Source organism: Manis javanica, chromosome 9 (genome assembly GCF_040802235.1).
Source record: "Manis javanica isolate MJ-LG chromosome 9, MJ_LKY, whole genome shotgun sequence".
NCBI classification, from domain to species: domain Eukaryota; kingdom Metazoa; phylum Chordata; class Mammalia; order Pholidota; family Manidae; genus Manis; species Manis javanica.
In genome coordinates, this window is record NC_133164.1 from 52638317 (window position 1) to 52659841 (window position 21525).

Below are 21525 nucleotides of genomic sequence, written 5' to 3' on the forward strand. Positions count from 1 at the left end.
GAAAAAGAGTTCTAAATAAAAATCATAAACATGCTCCTGGAGGTAGAGAAAAATCTTCAAGAACACAGGGATAAATTTAGGATGGAGAGTCAATCATTAAGAAATTCCATATCTGAAATGAAACATACAATGAAGGGATTTAAAAGCATATTAGATGTAGTAGAAGAAGATGGTAAATGGAATAGAAATTAGAGAAGAGGAATACAAAGAAGCTGAGGAACAGAGAGAAAACTGGATCTCTAAGAAAGAAAAAATATTGAGAGAACTGTGTGACCAGTTCAAACAGAACAATATTCACATTATAGGGATACCAGAAGAAGAAGAGAAAGAGAAAGGGATAGAAAGTATCTTTGAGGAGGTAGTTGCTGAAAAATTCCTCAGTCAGAGGAAGGAGATAGTCTCTCAGGCTGTAGAGGTGCACAGATCTCCCAACACAAGGGACCCAAGGAAGACAACACCAAGACATATAATAATTAAAATGGCAAAGATCAAGGATAAGGAGAGACTTTTAAAAGCAGCTAGAGAGACAAAAAAGGTCACATACAAAGGAAAACCCATCAGGCTATCATCAGATTTCTCAACAGAAACCTTACAGGCCAGAAGAGAATGGCATGATATATTTAATGCAATGAAGCAGAAGGACCTAGAACCAAGATTACTCTATCTGGCAAGATTATCATTTAAATTTGAAGGAGGGATTAAATAATTTTCAGATAAGTAAAGCTGAGAGAATTTACCTCCCACAAATCACCTCTATAGTGTATTTTGGAAGGACTGCTATAGATTGAAGTGTTCCTAAGGTTGAATAGCTGTCACCAGAGGAAATAAAACCACAGCAGAGTAAAACAATTAATTACTAAGCAGATGCAAAATCAAATCAACTACCCTCAAAGTCAATCAAGGAATAGACAAAGAGTATAGAATATGACATCTAATACATAAAGAATGAAGGAGGAAGAAAAAGGAGAAAACAAAAAGAACCTTTGGGTTGTGTTGGTAATAGCATACTAAGTGAGTTAAATTAGACCATTAGATAGTAAAGGAATTACCCTTGAACCTTTGATAACCACAAATCTAAAGCCTGCAATGGCAATAAGTACATGCCTATTGATAATCACCCTAAATTTAAATGGTCTGAATGCACCAATCAAAAGACACAGAGTCACTGAATGGATAAAAAACAAGACCTGTCTATATGCTGCCTACCAGAGACTCACTTCAAACTGAAAGACATACACAGACTGAAAGTAAAGGGATGGAAAAAGATATTTCATGCAACTAATAGGGAGAAAAAAGCAGGAGTTGCAGTACTTGTATCAGACAAAATAGACTTCAAAACACAGAAAGTAACAAGAGACAAAGAAGCACATTATAAAGGTGTCAGTCTAACAAAAGAATATAACTATTATAAATATCTATGTACCCAACACAGGAGCACCTACATATGTGAAACAAATACTAACATAATTAAAGGGGGAAATAGAATGCAATGCATTCATTTTAGGAGACTTTAACACACCACTCACTCCAAAAGACAGATCAACCAGACAGAAAATAAGTAAGGACACAGAGGCACTGAAAAATGTACTAGAACAGATGGACCTAATGAACATCTACAGAACACTCCATCCAAAAGCAACAGGATATACATTCTTCTCAAGTGCAAATGGAACATTTGCAAGAACAGATCATATACTAGGCCACAAAAAGAGCGTCAGTAACTTTAAAAAGATTGAAATTTTTTTTTCAACCAGCCAGCTTCTCAGATCACCAAGGTATGAAACTAGAAATAAATTACACAATGAAAATGAAAAAGCCAACAAACACATGGAGTCTTAATAATATCCTCCTAAATAATCAATGGATCAATGACTAAATAAAAACAGAGATCAAGCAATATATGGAGACAAATGACAACAATAATTCAACACCACAAAATCTGTGGGACGCAATGAAGGCCATGCTAAGAGGGAAGAATACTTCAATACAGGTTGACCTCAGGAAAGAAGAACAATTTCAAATGAATAGTCTAAGCTCACAATTAATGAAACTAGAAAAAGAAGAACAAATGACGCCCAAAGTCAGTAGAAGAAAGATCAGAGCATAAATAAATAAAATGAAGAATAATAAAACAATAGAAAGAATCAATGAAAGCAGGAGGTGGTTCTTTGAGAAAATAAACAAAATAGATAAACCCCTAGCCAGACTTATCAAGAAAAAAAGAGAGTCTACACACATCAACAGAATCAGAAACGAGAAAGGAAAAATCACTATGGACACTACATAAATACAACAAATTATTAGAGGATACTGTGAAAAACTATATGCTAACAAACTGGATAACATATGTTGGCAAATCTGGACAGCTACATACAAGAAAATGAAACTGGATTATTGTCTAACCCCATACAAAAAAACAAACTCAAAATGGATCAAAGACCTGAATGTAATCATGAAACCATAAAACTCTTAGAGGAAAACATAGGCAAAAATATATTGAATATAAACATGAGCAACTTTTTCCTGAACATATCTCCTCAGGAAGGGGAAACAAAATAAAAAATGAACAAATGGGACTACATCATGTTAAAAAGCTTTGTCACAGCAAAGAAAACCATCAGCAAACAAAAAGGCACTCTACAGTATAGAAGAATATGGTCATAAATGGCATATCTGATAAGGGGTTGACATCCAAAATATACAAAGAGCTCACACTCCTCAACACCCAAAAAGCAAATAACCCGTTTAAAAAATGGGTAGAGGATATGAAGAGACAGTTCTCCAAAGAAGAAATTCAGATGGCCAGCAGACACATGAAAAGATGCTCCACATCACTAATCATCAGGGAAATGCAAATTAAAACCACAATGAGATATCACCTCACACCAGTAAGGATGGCCAGCATCAAAAAGACTAAGAAAAACAAATGCTGGCGAGGATGCGGAGAAAGGGGAACCCTCCTAGCTGGTGGGAATGTAAGCTAGTTCAACCATTGTGGAAAGCAATATGGAGGTTCCTCAAAAAACCAAAAATGGAAATGCCATTTGACCCAGGAATCCCACTCCTTGTAATTTACCCATACAACTTCTCAGATTCAAAAAGACATATGCACCCCTATGCTTATCACAGTACTTTTTACAATAGCCAAGATATGGAAGCAACCTAAGTGTCCATCAGTAGATGAATGGATAAAGAAGAGGCGGTACATATACACAATGGAATACTATTCAGCCATAAGAAAGAAACAAATCCTGCCATTTGCAACAACATGGATGGAGCTGGAGGACATTATGCTCAATGAAATAAGCCAGGCAGAGAAAGACAAGTGCCAAATGATTTCCCTCATTTGTGGAGTATAACAATGAAGCAAAACTGAAGGAACAAAATAGCAGCAGACTCAGAGACTCCAAGAAGGAACTAGCCGTTACCAAACAGGAGGGGTGTGGGAGGGTGGGTGGGGAGGGAAGGAGAAGGGGACTGATGGGTATTATGTTTAGTACACATGGTGTGGGGTGTCACAGGGAAAACAGTGTAGCACAGAGAAGGCAAATAGTGAATCTGTGACATCTTGCTGCACTGATGGAGAGTGACTGCACTGGGGTATGGGTGGGGACTTGATAATATGGGTAAATGTAGTAACCACATTGTTTTTTCATGTGAAACATTCATAAGAGTGTATATCAATAATACCTTAATAAAAAATTTTTTAAAAATGGGCAAAGGATATGAACAGACACTTCTCCAAAGAAGAAATTCAGATGGCCAACAGGCACATGAAAAGATGCTCCACATCACTAATTATCAGGGAAATGTAAATTAAAACTACAATGAGATATCACCTCACACTAGTTAGGTTGGCCAACATAGAAAAGACTAGGAACAACAAATGCTGGAGAAGATGTGGAGAAAGGGGAACCCTCCTACACTGCTAGTGAGAATGTACATTAGTTCAACCATTGTGGAAAGCAGTATGGAGCTTCCTCAAAAAAGTAAAAATAGAAACACCAATTGACCCAGGAATTCACCCTAAGAATGCAGCAGCCCAGTTTGAAAAAGACACATGCACCCCTGTGTTTATCACAGCACTATTTACAATATCAAAGAAATGGAAGCAACCTAAGTGTCCATCAGTAGATGAATGGATAAGAAGATGTGGTACATATACACAATGGAGTATTATTCAGCCATAAGAAGGAAACGAATCCTACCATTTGCAACAACATGGATGGAGTTAGAGGGTAGTATGCTCAGTGAAATAAGCCAGGCGGAGAAAGACAAGTACCAAATGATTTCACTCATCTGTGGAGCCTAAGAACAAAGCAAAAAGTGAAGGAACAAAACAGCAGCAGACTCACAAAACCCAAGAATGGACTAACAGTTGCCAAAGGGAAAGGGACTGGGGAGGATGGGTGGGTGGGAAGGGAGGGAGAAGGGGAATAAGGGGCATTATGATTAGCACACATAACATGGCGGGAAGCACAGGGAAGGCAGTGTAGCACAGAGAAAAGCTGTGAGTACAGCATCTTACTACTACACTGATGGACAGAGACTGTAATGGGGTATATGGTGAGGACTTGATAATGGGGGGAATCTAGTAACCACAGTGTTGCTCATGAGATTGTATATTAATGATACCAAAAAATAAAATAGATCTAGGGAAGTTTTCTTGAGACTGTTCCATGCAAATAGAAAAGAAATACATATATCCATTTCAACTTTTATATACTGGTATGTATCATACTAAAAATGTTTTTATAGAAAAACATACTCCAAAATGTTAACTGTTATTGTCACAAAGAAGAGAGACATGGTAGGTCGATGGGAGTATAGGAAGATTTAACATCATATATAGTTTTTGTTTTCAAACTTTTGAACCATGTATATATATTAGTTCTTCATATTCCCCCCATCAGCAACAGAGGTTTATCTGTATAGGAGACCGTTTCTGTTTCCTTAGGCTTTACATTATTTAAAAATCCTGATGAACATACAGTTTTTAATACATGAAGATGAAAAGAGCAAAACACTACATTAGGAAGGAAGCCAAGAACTGTCAGGGAGGAAGAAAAGAAGCTAAGAAGAGAGTAACATGCATTGTCCTGTTACAGAGGCAAGAACAGGGGACAGGAAAAAACACAGAGCAGGAGGGAAACGGGGACAGGAGCTGATGAGCATCACCATGCGGAACGCGCTCCAGATGGTAGATGGGAAGGTTCTGGCACCACTGCACTCAGGAGCATTATTCTGTAACTAGCAAAGCATATTTACTAAGGAGAGGTTGGTTTTCCATTAGTACCATGAAGGATAATTTCAACTAATTAATTTGTTCTGCTGAACTGACAGCCACTGAGGATTCATCTGCATGCCTTATAAGCATATTCTTGGTTCATTTACTGGGCTCTCATATAGAAGTGCAATATCCAGTTGGACAGATACAAAGTAAGTTCTTCCAAGCACTGAGCTTTAAACATTAAGAAAATCAAAATGTTCTAAGCAGGAGGGACGTGATGCACAGCATCCAAGACACTGTCAAGTCCTGACCCACTCAATACGTCTTTGTTAAGCACTATTTTTCAGACACCTGGATTCGTGTTGGAGGTACAGATGCAAATAGACTCAGTGCCACCCTGAAGGACATCACAGTTTAATGAGGGACACAGACCCAGAAACTGTGATATAAAGCAGAAAGATATGCACTACTGAACACAAGTTCAAGCAACATGACATGGGAACATGAAGGAAGGGGTGCAAGTAAGAGAAACGAGAGAAAATGCTCCTGAGTAATATATATACATTGTTCCACACTTTGTTTGACATTGTAAACATATCCATAATGGCTCTGAGGAAGGAGTGCTGCTCACTGCTTTAACTGTACCTGGCCCCCCATTCAGACAGAACTCTCTATACCAAGAGGGTACTTAAGGAATACAATAAACACAATTTCATCTTGGAGGTGCCAAGAGCTGAACCTTCCATAAACACTGGACATGTGGTGTGTGGACCATGAGAACAGCATGCAAAGGGCACCACCTCCCATGTGTTGTCCTGTCGGGGTGCTCTGGCCACAGGAGAGGCTGCTGGGCTGGGGAGCTGCAGAGTAGTCCCATGATCCATGCTGGGGCCCAGGCACACAGCAAGAAAGGGGTCACCATTTCATGCTAGAGGCTGCAGAAATCACTTCTCTGTGGTCCAATCTGTTAAAGGGTCAACTATACAACGGACAGGTATGTGAGAGGCTGGACACTTGTGAAACCTGCTGGGAGGGAATGAAGGCATCAGTGCAGTAAGCGAAGATTTAGCACAGGGTCATTTAAAACTCATGTCTCAGTCCCAGCGAGGCATGTTGTGATGCGGTTCTGCCTGACTGCTCTATGTAAGCATTAAAGTGCCGTGCCATCGCCTGGATGGGTCCAGCTTCTCCCAGGAGAGGATGTCCTCTCAGCTCAAGAGGAAGAAGATGGGGGGAGAACAGGTGCTGCCACAGCAATCATGGAATCGCTTCCTATGCATATGTTTACCCAGGGGAAGAGCTTGGCGCCGAGGGGGCAGTTTAGAGAAGTCCTGGCTCTGTGGCTTCTCATGTTGCCCAGAAGGACAAAGATGGCCTTAGCTATGAGATCAAGTAGGAACTACCTCAAAAATTTAAGAGACTAACCAAAGCAAAAGAAGTAAATGTTAATGAATTTACTTCATTAGTATTTGAGGAATTAGTATTTGGAGAATCAAAAAATAGGATTAATAATGTGTACTCCCCTTTTCCTAGTTATTGTTAATTTTAGCATTTTAATATGAAGAAGATGGACTTGCAGCTACAATAATGGAATCATACAGCTCTGTATCTTCCAGCCAGAAATATTTCCTATCACCCTTCTTCCAATTTTTTAAAAAATAATTTTTCTCATAAAAGTTACTTTTTCACAGTGGAAAATGCAGAAAGTATGGCAACTATAAAGGAAAACATAATACTCACTCATTAAAAACTCTCTACCCAGGGATAAGCTCCTTTAACAGGTTATGATATTTCTTTCATTTCTTATTTACACATATAAGATTGTAATTTACCCACATCTTGCATCACATTTGCAGGCTTACCATATGCCAGGCATTAGGATAAATTTCCCACATGCTTTCTTTCATTTGATCCTAGAAACAATATCATGAACTAAATAACAGCACCATCATACATAAGAGATGAGACTTAGAAAGTCATTTGCACAAAGTACAATAAGAAGACACAGGTTTCAACACTCATCCAGAGTCTATCTTATCATCTTTATTTTCTCATTTTCATATAGACAAGCACATACCTATGGCACCAAAACATGGTAACTGCTGCACAGTATTCCAGATTTCAAAACCTTCAAATCCTCTATCACTGAACAAATTGTTTCAAACTTTCCATCAATATTTTAAAAATAAACAACCTTGTGTATACATCTGGTGTGCATTTCTGATTATTTCCTTAGAATAAATGTGTATCTTTTACATCTGGGAAATGTAATACTAAAACTTGTACCTTTGGGAAACTCTTCAGAATTTGATACTGTCAACATCAAATTTGGTTCAGATCTCACCAGCAGCAGTACATGGGAGACGGAAGTATTTTTTAACAGCTAATATTATAAGTTCTCCTCACCCCAGCAAACAATTATTATCCATATTGTTGTTAAAGCTTCCCATTTAATCTTATGATTATTCTCCCAGTTGAAATGTAAAAATCATTTTTCAAACTACTTCAAATGCCACTGAAATTTTTATTGGAATTGCACACTCACAAATTAGTTTAGATAAAATTGTAGTTACTACACAATTGGATTTTACCATGTTGAAGTACCATCCACCCTACTTCATTCAACTTGACACTTATGGCTAACAGAGAAGTTTTGTTTCTTGTTTTTAGGATGGAGATTAAGCAATTTTTTACATAGTTTCTTTTTGAAGAAACCTTTTAATCCCATTGTATTTTCTAATTAATTTTTGCTGACATTTGAGAAAGTTTTGGATTACTATATATGTTTTATAACCAACTCTCTCTTATTTAGCTCCATTTATTCTAATTATTCTCCAGTTGATTTTCTTGGCATGCATAGGCCAATTGTTCACATCCATAAATAATAATTTTACTGATTTCTAATAATTAGAAAGGCTCCCTTTATTTTTGCCTTATCAAATTGGCTAAAACAATTCCCAAGTTTTCCATTAAATAACTTTGACTAGTTATTTATAATTCTGACTAGCACTAGGGTCAGAATTTCCAGAACAATCCTGGTTGGTGGTAGGAGTTACAGATATCCTTCTATGGTTTGGTCTTCTAATTATTTCACCACTGAGTATTAAAAAAAATCTGATTTCTAGTTCACTATAGTTTTTTAAAATTAATTAAACTTTATTGATGCTTTTTTTTTCAACTCAAGAGGTATTCACATGGTTTTCCTCTCATGACCTATCCTATTGCAGTGATAGGACACAAAAAGTTACAATATATAGCTAATTACCTTTGCATTCCTAGAATAAACCTTACTTTGTCTTGGTAAATTATTTAAGGGAAAAATCCCATTAACTAGAATTTTCTTTTAGATGTTAATCTGTATGAATTTATGCATTTGTGTGTACTCCCTTTATCAGATTGTGACACCATGGATATAATAAATAATATTAATTCTAGGTCATTTCATCTCTTTCCTTGCTCTGAAACAATTTGTAAAACATAGGGTAAAAAAAATATGTTTCTTAAAAATTCAATGAACCTTCCTGTAAAATTAGAAATCACTTGCATTCTCAAAGAATTAAAATACATAAAGACAAGAATAATGTTTAGAGTTGTATACTTTCTTATAAAATCATTTATTTAATCCACATATTCAATTTATTAGCATAGTACTATCTATAGCAATATAAGCTTAATCCTTTCCAAATCGTGGGTCTGGACCCTCATTTCTGTTGTTGTGTATTTGCACTTTTACTAATCTCTTACTGACTAGACTTGCCAGAGATTTGTTTGTTCTGCTGACCTTATCAAAGAACAAGCTGTTGGATTTTTATAGCAGCTTTTCTTGAAGTTGTTATTAATTTTTGTTGTTATCTTAATTACTTCCTTTAGTATCATTTTTTGGTCTTGTTCTAAATTCTTAGACTGGATACTTACTGGTTTTTTAGTACTGGTTGGATTTTAAAGTTATATTTTCCTTTCCTGAGAACAGTGTCTCAGAGTACAGTTTTGCACACATTCTCCTTAAAAGTCTATCATAATTCATGTGTTCTATAATAAGCTACTGGGTGACAGAGAAAATTGACTATTTTCTTATTTTTTGGCTTGTTTTTACTTTTCAAATGATGATAAAGAATCAATAGCCATGGAAAATCAGTCACTGCCATCAGTCTACCAGATTTTTAAAAAATTCCTGAAAGGTAGAAAAGAGACTAACTGAATTATATATAGGGAAACAAATGTACAGGATAAACTGGAACTAAATTAGCTGTGCATCTACAGGAGCTCCAGGAGGGACTACTGAGGTGATCGTGAAGAAGGTCAGTTGGAGAACCGCACTGAGAGCAGGTTGGCATGGGCCCTTTCCCCTCCCACACATACACTACACCTAGACACCAGTGACATAGACCACCGGGTAAACAGCGGAGGGAGGAGATACATCTGGGTGCAGGAGAATGTCCCAGGTACCTACTGATGACAGGAGAAAGGTTACCACACCCTGAAGACAAGCTCCTGTATTCCTCACTTGGCAGCATGCCCCAAGAAACATCAGATAAGCAAGAATCATATATGTGAGAAAGAAAACTATGGGAGAAAAAATTTTAAATGGAAAGAAAAGTACAGTTAAATAGTAAACAGAAAACTTTAATGTTTGCGGAAGTACCATCAATGAAAAGATCAGAAAGAACACTGCACTTATGAAGCATAATATTGCTATGAAAAAGTAGGTGAGCAATCTTGGTAAATAAACAAATTCAACACAGGTGCCAAATAAACAGAAGAGAAATGTATGAAATAAATTAGTGAGCAGCATGATCTAGCTAAAGGTTTCTCCCAGAGTGCAATGAAAAAGGCCAGAGAGACAGGAAACATAAGGAAAACAACGAAGAGATACAAAGAACAGATCTCAAATTTCCAAAATCCATCTGATACATATCCCAGAAATGGAGAGCAAAGATAATACAGAGGAAAAAATATAAAAGGAAGATAGAAATTTCCCCTAAGTGAGATATGTATTTTGAGATTAAATGGGCCAAAGATCATACAAGATTAAAAACAAAAACACTGAGCTTTCTTACAAGGGGGAGAAGAAGAAGAGAGATGGGAGGAGAGAAAATGTAAACAGAACATATGTTGAAGCTCCAACGTCTGGCACAGGCTCAGCACACAGAGTTCAATACATGTTTGTATGGAATAAAGGGACAGACAGATGGACAGATGGATGAATACTGTGATAGTTTACTCTGAGATAGATCAGCCAGGCTAATACAGTAAAAATAAATGAATAAATAAATAAAAGCCAGAAAAGGAAAGCTTTAAAATGGTGTTGAATAATGTTACAGAGTCACAGGAAGATAGGGATTGCAAAAAGACCACTGAACTGAATGTTCAGAAGAGATTTTACCTTTAGAGGGCAGTTTCAAAAGAGCATTTGTGAATGTAAACCAGAACATAGGAATTAAGGATGAAGTGGGTAATAAACATGTGATAACAGTAAGATTACCTGTGTCTTTTTGGAGGGGGTGGGGTGGGGGCGGTAGATGTGGAAAAGGTGAAAGATTTGAGGACAACAGAATCAAGGAAGGGGTTAGTTGGTTTGTTTATTTTAGAATGGCAAAAGTGAGCATATTTGTAAACAACAAAAAAAATATTTGGAGAAGAATACACTGAAAGTATAGGGGGAGAAAGGGAATTCTAAATAAACGTCTAGAAGAAGAGGGAACTGAAACAAATATAAATACTGAAAGGTTAACCTTAAGGAAGAACCTACAGTTCCCAAAGACCAGAGTAATGAAAGAATGTGAAAGTCAGCAACACAGACAGCAAAATAAATGTGCTGTCATCTCAATTTAACCTAGATTATCTACTCACAAATTACCCCATAGCAGGAATTCAAAAAATATTTGTTGAATGAATAAAATGAATACATGAACGGACACAATGATATGTGTTGTTTTTCTGTTTTTCTGTATCTTCTTACCATAAACATGATCTTTCTTGTTTTCTTACTAAATCATTAAAGTGATAAGGAATGACAGACTCTATGAATCAGGCAACGTTTTCCAACAACAGCTTGAACAGAAAGGGACAGAAGCAAAAAATAAGGTAAATGTTCTTATTTATTCTGCTGTTACTAGACTCCCTAATGATGGAATTATCTATGTACCAAGGTTATTCATTTTAACTGAAAGCTACAGTAAGGGAAATAATTTATGTAAAAGAATATGCTCAATCAATAACCAGAAAATATGTATGTTTCAATATTTGTCTAACTCCTAAAGAAAAACAGGATTAAGACATAAAAAGCTTAATTTTCACTGTTTAAAATAACAGTTCAACCTGAAAATTAAATGCCAGATCTGATTTTCTAATCTGTTGAGCATTCTCTTTGTGAAATGTTCTACTAATGGTTTTCATATTCCAAATATATATGCTATACTCTATAAAGTACTATTTAAAATTTCCTAGAAGTTATTTTTAAATAAATCAGATCTACAATGACTTCACAACATTCTCCTCCATATCTAAGTACTTCAGGACATGATATGAAGTTAAAAAGTCACAGAAACAAATTAATACTTAGATGTCATTTGACATTATTAAAAATACAACATGAGTATGTAGCAGACTTAGCTTCTACTTCCTAATTACTAGAATCTTACTATAATATTGTTCATTTAATTGTGAATTTCAATATGAAGCCTTTGTCAAAAGAAAAAGATACTTGTTTTTAAGAAAAACACCAAGGAATGAAAGTGTTTTTTGGTTTCTTCATTGCTTACATGGTACCTTAACAACTAAATCTACAACTTACATTATTCCCTTCTATGATTCAATTACTACCTATTATGCACAAAACAGCTCAGTGACACAACCACGTATACTGTATGCTGGATGAAACTATGAATGAGTAGGGGTTGACCACTGTTGAGAGGGAGGTAGCACTCAAAAGGGTCAGATGATACAACAATGATTAGTATATATAGTCCATTTCATAATGTGATGTTTACACACAATTTCTATAACAAATTACAGTGTGTGGCAAAGGCATAGGAAAAAAACAAAAATAAAAACCAAACCAAATCAAGGGAATCAAAAGAGAGTTAGAACTTGAGGCAATTGTATAATCAAAGAAACAGATTTGAGAGGTATTTTAGAAGGAATGACCAAAAGGATTTATCAACCACCAAGAGGAAAAGTCAGAAAATAATGATGAGGAAGACAAAGGTGACCAACTGGGCCGAATACTTTGTTTTGCTTCTTTAAAGCATCTGTATTGAAGTGGCCTGGAGCTAACTAACTACTGGTCTTTGCTGTTCTCATCCTATGCTTGAGTTGCTTCTGGCACTGGCTGAGCCTAAGTACCAAATGTGGGTATGACCATTAAGTCACAATATTGAAAGCTTCTAGTACCAAACCAGAAAGGTTATATTCTAATGAGGATCCCTTTAAGCACTTTTCTTAGGAGGGTCTGCATTCATTTCACTAACTTCTACTGCTCAGAACATTTGGAATGCTTCACATATTTTTATACATGTGAAGAGTATCTTTGTGTTTTATTATATGTGTATTTTTAGGTGAGTATTTATGCCAGTTTCATAACTTTGTGTGCCTACTTTGTTATGCATTATAATATTCCCCATAAACTATTTGTAATTTCAAATATCTTTGGTTTAAAAAATGGCAGTGACATTAATTATACTTTGTAAATCAGAAGTTCACAAGCATTCTCTCATGTTCTCCATGAACTGCTGGGGAAGCTGCCGACTACAGCAGACACACTACAGCTCCCTGAGGCCAAGGACCACGAAAGGCTGGCCAGAAAGGGCCACCACGCCCCTCCAAACTCTTAATAAAGCACACCCAAATCTCACCTTTTACTTTTAATGTGTTATTTTTTTTTCAGGATTTTCATGCATGTAAATATTTCTGTTCAGAAACCCTTCAAAATTCTCTAGCTCCACAAGCAAATAATTAGCAATGATTAACAGGGCCCTGTGAATACCTTCTGATGTTGTTCCTCTTTCATCTTTTGCAATTTTCGATTTTCTTCTTCTTTTAGAGAATCCTTATAAGCCTATAAATGTATAGGGGAAAGAAATCATAGGAAAAAGCATCACCACAGTGCACTAGTCTGCCTTCCATGGGACTGGTTCTAATAACTCAACCTCTGTACTAACCATACAGTAAACTCTCCCTACACACTTGCTTGTTGAGTGATTTATGCACATGTCTGAAGAGTCCCTTAGGATATATAAAAAGAAGACTAGTGTAAGCATAATCATCCAGCACATTTTAAAGGATGATCTAAATGTTTCTTTAATTAGGTTTTAAAAATATCCCCTCAGAGAGGTAATTAACACAGTTTATTTTTTCTGTTGAGAAGGATTTGAAACAGAGGAAAGTTAAATATATTTTTCAAGAAGATCCCAACTAGCTGATCTGTGAAAAGCAGAGATAAGGAACAGTGACAGTGGCTTTAGAAGCACTGACATTTCTACTGCTCATTAACGGCATCCTATTAAGCAGCTTGTCAGCTGGTGATTGATACCATACATAATGCCAAAGATGCATTTCTGTCTCTGTATCCCTAATCTGTACCCCAAGCTTATTCCTATTTCTGAGAGGGAAAGCAGCCTGTTCCAGAGCACAGGAGTCATCATTTCTGGCTGTGTCAGGACCCCAAGCACACACAGTAGGAGAGCCCTCAGTCCCAATGACCCAGGGCTTCACACACAGGCATAGTGACCATTCTAGAATTTATGAGATTTCAAGTATTCTGTCCATTTGTAATCCACTCTCTCTCCCTCACATTGATGATTTGCAGTCCACCCTCTATAAGACGGGAGGCCAGCCTGATAAGCTGAGTAGGAAATTCCATTGTTCCCATCAAACTACAGCAGCAGCATGGCAGCAGAATACATACTTCAGGCTTAGTTCTTTGGACTAGTAACCCATACTTTATGTAGGCTGGTCTCCAAAACATTTCCCTTACTATAATTTTTCTCAAGGACTTCTTAATTCATTCTGCCATTTCTGTCTCTGTGAAAACCCATATTCCATCTAATAATAAGCCCTTTCCAGAAAGGGAGAGAGGCTTTCAGAACTGCATCATCTACAGCACTACTTAGAATCATGGAGCTCCAGATGTGTTCAGAAAGCCCTTGGATAATGCAAACCCTGCTACATTAGACAGGCAAATACTTCCCATAACTTTATATCCTAAGCACAGGGGGATTGTGGTAAGACATAAAAGGTGAGGCATGGTTCTCCAATGACCCCTTCTTTTCATGTAAGAGAAGGCCAGTCTTCATCACAAGTACTCCATATAAGACCTGAAAGGGGGGATAAGGGGACACATCCTCTATTCAAGAGATTAAAATAAGGATTATTTAGAGGATGGCGGCGTGAGTAGAGCAGTGGAAATCTCCTCCCAAAAACACATAGAGCTATGAAAATATAACAAAGAAAAATCTTCCTAAAAAGAGACCACAGGACACAGGACAACATCCAGACCACATCCACACCTGCAAGAACCCAGCGCCTTGCGAAGGGGGTAAGATACAAGCCCCGGCCTGACGGGACCCGAGCGCCCCTCCCCCCAGCTCCCAGCGGGTGGAAAGAAACCGGAGCGTTTTTTTTTTTTTTGGTGAGTGCTTTTTGGAAGCCTTAAAGGGACAGAGACCCCGGTGCTAGGGAGGCAGGGCAGCAGGACTGGTGAGCGGGTGCCTGGGACCGGTGCCTGAGGACAAAGAATATCCTGTGTTTTTCCCTGCGGGACCGGTGGGCGGGTGCCTGAGACCGGCACTTGAGGACGGAGGAAATCGCGCGTTTTTCCCCTTTTTTTTCTCTTTTTGGCGAGTGATTATGGAAGCCTTAAAGGGACAGGGACCCCGGTGCTAGGGAGGCAGGGTGGCGGGACTGGTGAGCGGGTGCCTGGGACCGGCGCCTGAGGACAAAGAATATCCCGCGTTTTTCCCTGCGGGACCGGTGGGCGGGTGCTTGACCGGCACCTGAGGACGGAGAAAATCACACGTTTTCCCCCCCCTTTTTTTTTTCTCTTTTTGGCGAGTGCTTTTTGAAAGCCTTAAAGGGACAGGGACCCTGGAGCTAGGGAGGCAGGGCGGTGGGACAGGTGAGCGGGTGCCTGGGACCGGCGCCTGAGGACAAAGAATATCGCGCATTTTTCCCTGCGAGACCAGTGGGCAGGTGCTTTTTGGAAGCCTTGAAGGGACAGGGACCCTGGTGCTAGGGAGGCAGGGCAGCAGGACCAGTGAGCGGGTGCCTGGGACTGGCGCCTGAGGACAAAAAAAAATCACGTGTTTTTTCCTTTTTTTTTTTTTTTTTCTGTTCCCTCTCTCATTGTTACTGTTGTTGTTTTGGTTTGGGGAGTGCTTTTTTGGAAGTCTTAAAGGGGCAGGACAGGTCACTTAGACCAGAGGCAGGGAATCTGGGGATTTCTGGGCACTCTAACCCCCGGGGCGGCAGGGAGCACAGAGGCCCCTTATGGAGATAAATAGCCTCCCGGCCGCTGCCCCTCCAACAGGGCTCCACCATTTTGGAGGAGAAGCCCCAGCCAGGCCACACCCACAGCAACAGCGGAGATAAACCCCATAGCAACCAGGCAGGAAGCAGAAGCCCTGTCTGCACACAGCTGCCCAGCACAAGCCACTAGAGGTCGCTATTCTCCCAGGAGAAGAAGGCCACAAACCAACAAGAAGAGAAGCTCTTCCAGCGGTCACTTGTACCAGCTCTGCAAACTATCTCTATCACCATGAAAAGACAAAACTACAGGCAGACAAAGATCACAGAGACAACACCTGAGAAGGAGACAGACCTAACCAGTCCCCCTGAAAAAGAATTCAAAATAAAAATCATGAACATGCTGACAGAGATGCAGAGAAAAATGCAAGAGCAATGGGATGAGATGCAGAGAAAAATGCAAGAGGAATGGGATGAAGATCGGAGGGAGATCACAGATGTCAGGAAGGAGATCACAGAAGTGAAACAATCCCTGGAAGGATTTATAAGCAGAATGGATAAGATGCAAGAGGCCATTGAAGGAACAGAAGACAGAGAACAGGAACGTATAGAAGCTGACAAAGAGATAAAAGGATCTCCAGGAATGAAACAACACTAAGAGAACTATGTGACCAAGCCAAAAGGAATAATATTCGTATTATAGGGATACCAGAAGAAGAAGAAAGAGGAAAAGGGACAGAAAGTCTCTTTGAAGAAATAATTGCTGAAACTTCCCCAAACTGGAGGAGGAAATAATCAAACAGACCATGGAATTACACAGAACCCCCAACAGAAAGGATACAAGGAGGACAACACCAAGACACATAGTAATTAAAATGGCAAGGATCAAGGACAAGGAAAGAGTTTTAAAGGCAGCTAGAGAGAAAAGGTCACCTATAAAGGAAAACCCATCAGGCTAACATCAGACTTCTCAACAGAAACCCTACAGGCCAGAAGAGAATGGCATGATATACTTAATGCAATGAAACAGAAGGGCCTTGAACCAAGGATACTGTATCCAACACGACTATCATTTAAATATGATGGCGGGATTAAAAAATTCCCAGATAAGCAAAAGCTGAGGGAATTTGCTACCCATAAACCACCTCTACAGGGCATCTTACAGGGACAGCTCTAGATGGGAGCACCCCTAAAAAGAGCACAGAACAAAACACACAACATATGAAGAATGGAGGAGGAGGAATAAGAAGGGAGAGAAGAAAAGAATCTCCAGACAGCGTATATAACAGCTCAATAAGTGAGCTAAGTTAGGCAGTAAGATACTAAAGAAGCTAACCTTGAACCTTTGGTAACCACGAATCTAAAGCCTGCAGTGGCAATAAGTACATATCTCTCAATAGTCACCCTAAATGTAAATGGACTTAATGCACCAATCAAAAGACACAGAGTAATAGAATGGATAAAAAAGAAAGACCCATCTATATGCTGCTTACAAGAAACTCACCTTAAACCCAAAGATAAGCATAGACTAAAAGTCAAGGGATGGAAAAACATATTTCAGGCAAACAACAGTGAGAAGAAAGCAGGGGTTGCAGTACTAATATCAGACAAAATAGGCTTCAAAACAAAGAAAGTAACAAGAGATAAAGAAGGATACTACATAATGATAAAGGGCTCAGTCCAACAAGAGGATATAACCATTCTAAATATATATGCACCCAATACAGGAGCACCAGCATATGTGAAGCAAATACTAACAGAACTAAAGAGGGAAATAGACTGCAATGCATTCATTTTAGGAGACTTCAACACACCACTCACCCTGAAGGATAGATCCACCAGGCAGAAAATAAGTAAGGACACACAGGCACTGAACAACACACTAGAACAGATGGACCTAATAGACATCTATAGAACTCTACATCCAAAAGCAACAGGATATACATTCTTCTCAAGTGCACATGGAACATTCTCCAGAATAGACCACATACTAGCTCACAAAAAGAGCCTCAGTAAACTCCAAAATATTGAAATTCTACCAACCAATTTTTCAGACCACAAGGGTATAAAACTAGAAATAAATTCTACAAAGAAAACAAAAAGGCTCACAAACACATGGAGGCTTAAAAACATTGCTACTAAATAATCAATGGATCAATGAACAAATCAAAATAGAGATCAAGGAATATATAGAAACAAATGACAACAACAACACTAAGCCCCAACTTCTGTGGGACGCAGCGAAAGCAGTCTTAAGAGGAAAGTATATAGCAATCCAGGCACACTTGAAGAAGGAAGAACAATCCCAAATGAATAGTCTAACATCACAATTATCAAAACTGGAAAAGAAGAACAAATGAGGCCTAAAGTCAGCAGAAGGAGGGACATAATAAAGATCAGAGAAGAAAAAAACAAAATTGAGAATAAAACAATAGCAAAAATCAATGAAACCAAGAGCTGGTTCTTTGAGAAAATAAACAAAATAGATAAGCCTCTAGCCCAACTTATTAAGAGAAAAAGAGAATCAACACAAATCAACATAATCAGAAATGAGAATGGAAAAATCACGACAGACTCCACAGAAATACAAAGAATTATTAAAGACTACTATGAAAACCTATATGCCAACAAGCTGGAAAACCTAGAAGAAATGGACAACTTCCTAGAAAAATACAACCTCCCAAGACTGACCAAGGAAGAAACACAAAAGTTAAACAAACCAATTACGAGCAAAGAAATTGAAACGGTAATCAAAAAACTACCCAAGAACAAAACCCCGGAGCCAGACGGATTTACCTCGGATTTTTATCAGACACACAGAGAAGACATAATACTCATTCTCCTTAAAGTGTTCCAAAAAAATGGAAGAAGAGGGAATACTCCCAAACTCATTCTATGAAGCCAACATCACCCTAATACCAAAACCAGGAAAAGACCCCACCAAAAAAGAAAATTACAGACCAATATCCCTGATGAATGTAGATGCAAAAATACTCAATAAAATATTAGCAAACAGAATTCAACAGCATATCAAAAGGATCATACACCATGACCAAGTGGGGTTCATCCCAGGGATGCAAGGATGGTATAACATTCGAAAATCCATCAACATCATCCACCACATGAACAAAAAGAAAGACAAAAACCACATGATCATCTCCATAGATGCTGAAAAAGCATTTGACAAAATTCAACATCCATTCATGATAAAAACTCTCAGCAAAATGGGAATAGAGGGCAAGTACCTCAACATAATAAAGGCCATATATGGTAAACCCACAGCCAGCATTATACTGAACAGCGAGAAGCTGAAAGCATTTCCTCTGAGATCGGGAACAAGACAGGGATGCCCACTCTCCCCACTGTTATTTAACATAGTACTGGAGGTCCTAGCCACGGCAATCAGACAAAACAAAGAAATACAAGGAATCCAGATTGGTAAAGAAGAAGTTAAACTGTCACTATTTGCAGATGATATGATACTGTACATAAAAAACCCTAAAGACTCCACTCCAAAACTACTAGAACTGATATCGGGATACAGCAAAGTTGCAGGATACAAAATTAACACACAGAAATCTGTAGTTTTCCTATACACTAACAATGAATCAATAGAAAGAGAAATCAGGAAAACAATTCCATTCACCATTGCATCAAAAAGAATAAAATACCTAGGAATAAACCTAACCAAAGAAGTGAAAGACTTACACTCTGAAAACTACAAGTCACTCTTAAGAGAAATTAAAGGGGACACTAATAAATGGAAACTCATCCCATGCTCATGGCTAGGAAGAATTAATATCGTCAAAATGGCCATCCTGCCCAAAGCAATATACAGATTTGATGCAATCCCTCTCAAATTACCAGCAACATTCTTCAATGAATTGGAACAAATAATTCAAAAATTCATATGGAAACACCAAAGACCCCAAATAGCCAAAGCAATCCTGAAAAAGAAGAATAAAGTAGGGGGGATCTCACTCCCCAACTTCAAGCTCTACTACAAAGCCATAGTAATCAAGACAGTTTGGTACTGGCACAAGAACAGAGCCACAGACCAGTGGAACAGATTAGAGACTCAAGACATTAACCCAAACATATATGGTCAATTAATATTCGATAAGGGAGCCATGGACATACAATGGCAAAATGACAGTCTCTTCAACAGATGGTGCTGCCAAAACTGGACAGCTACATGTAGGAGAATGAAACTGGACCATTGTCTAACCCCATATACAAAGGTAAACTCAAAATGGATCAAAGACCTGAATGTAAGTCATGAAACCATTAAACTCTTGGAAAAAAACATAGGCAAAAACCTCTTAGACATAAACATGAGTGACCTCTTCTTGAACATATCTCCCCGGGCAAGGAAAACAACAGCAAAAATGAGCAAGTGGGACTACATTAAGCTGAAAAGCTTCTGTACAGCGAAAGACACCATCAATAGAACAAAAAGGAACCCTACAGTATGGGAGAATATATTTGAAAATGACAGATCCGATAAAGGCTTGACGTCCAGAATATATAAAGAGCTCACACGCGTCAACAAACAAAAAACAAATAACCCAATTAAAAAATGGGCAGAGGAACTGAACAGACAGTACTCTAAAAAAGAAATACAGATGGCCAACAGACACCTGAAAAGATGCTCCACATCGCTAATTATCAGAGATATGCAAATTAAAACTACAATGAGGTATCACCTCACACCAGTAAGGATAGCTGCTATCCAAAAGACAAACAACAACAAATGTTGGCGAGGCTGTGGAGAAAGGGGAACCCTCCTACACTGCTGGTGGGAATGTAAATTAGTCCAACCATTGTGGAAAGCAGTATGGAGGTTCATCAAAATGCTCAAAACAGACCTACCATTTGACCCAGGAATTCCACTCCTAGGAATTTACCCTAAGAACGCAGCAATCAAGTTTGAGAAAGACAGATGCACCCCTATGTTTATTGCAGCACTATTTACAATAGCCAGGAATTGGAAGCAACCTAAATGTCCATCGGTAGATGAATGGATAAAGAAGATGTGGTACATATACACAATGGAATACTACTCAGCCATAAGAAGTGGAAAAATCCAACCATTTGCAGCAACATGGATGGAGCTGGAGAGTATTATGCTCAGTGAAATAAGCCAAGCGGAGAAAGAGAAATACCAAATGATGTCACTCATCTGAGGAGTATAGGAACAAAGGAAAAACTGAAGGAACAAAACAGCAGCGGAATTACAGAACCCAAAAATGGACTAACAGGTACCAAAGGGAAAGGAACTGGGGAGGATGGGTGGGCAGGGAGGGATAAGGTGGGGGGGGGAAGAAGAAGGGGGGTATTAAGATTAGCATGCATGGGGGGGAGGGAGAAAGGGGAGGGTGGGCTGCACAACACAGAGAGGACAAGTAGTGACTCTACAACATTTTGCTAAGCTGATGGTTAGTAACCGTAATGTGGTTGTTAGGGGGGACCTGATATAGGGGAGAGCATAGTAAACATAGTATTCTTCATGTAAGTGTAGATTAAAAATTTAAAAAAAAAAAGAAAGAAAGAAAGAAAGAAGGAAAAGGGGGATTACTCCTTGATAGGATAAAACTATTAGTAAATCAAAGATCAACGCATGCTTTAAATATCCTTAATGTTGATCACTTAAAGGGTGTCAGATGATCAGCTATGGAGGTACTCTTTTCTGATAATATTCCTTTCTCTTAATAAAAAAAAAAAAAAAGCAGTTACTGTGTGCTGACCTCCAATGAGTTCTACACAGTGGTATAGAGGGCATGTCAAAGTGTGGGCAAAGGGTCGGTTTGTTTCTATGCAGAAGATCAAGGCCT

The 21525-nt window shown here is 38.4% G+C and overlaps 1 protein-coding gene across 8 annotated transcripts in view; it reads right to left on the reverse strand.

Moving 5' to 3' along the window:
- The window catches only part of EPSTI1 (epithelial stromal interaction 1), a 121393-nt gene that overhangs the window by 20813 nt on the left and 79055 nt on the right, over window positions 1-21525 (reverse strand). For 6 of the 8 annotated variants that reach the window (XM_073212577.1, XM_073212578.1, XM_037002096.2 and 3 more), the window contains exon 8: window positions 13215-13286. The exons of the other annotated variants lie outside the window; for them this stretch is intronic. In XM_073212577.1, the coding sequence (XP_073068678.1) occupies window positions 13215-13286 (72 nt within the window). The remainder of the gene's footprint in view (window positions 1-13214; window positions 13287-21525) is intronic. 8 annotated transcript variants of the gene reach the window in all.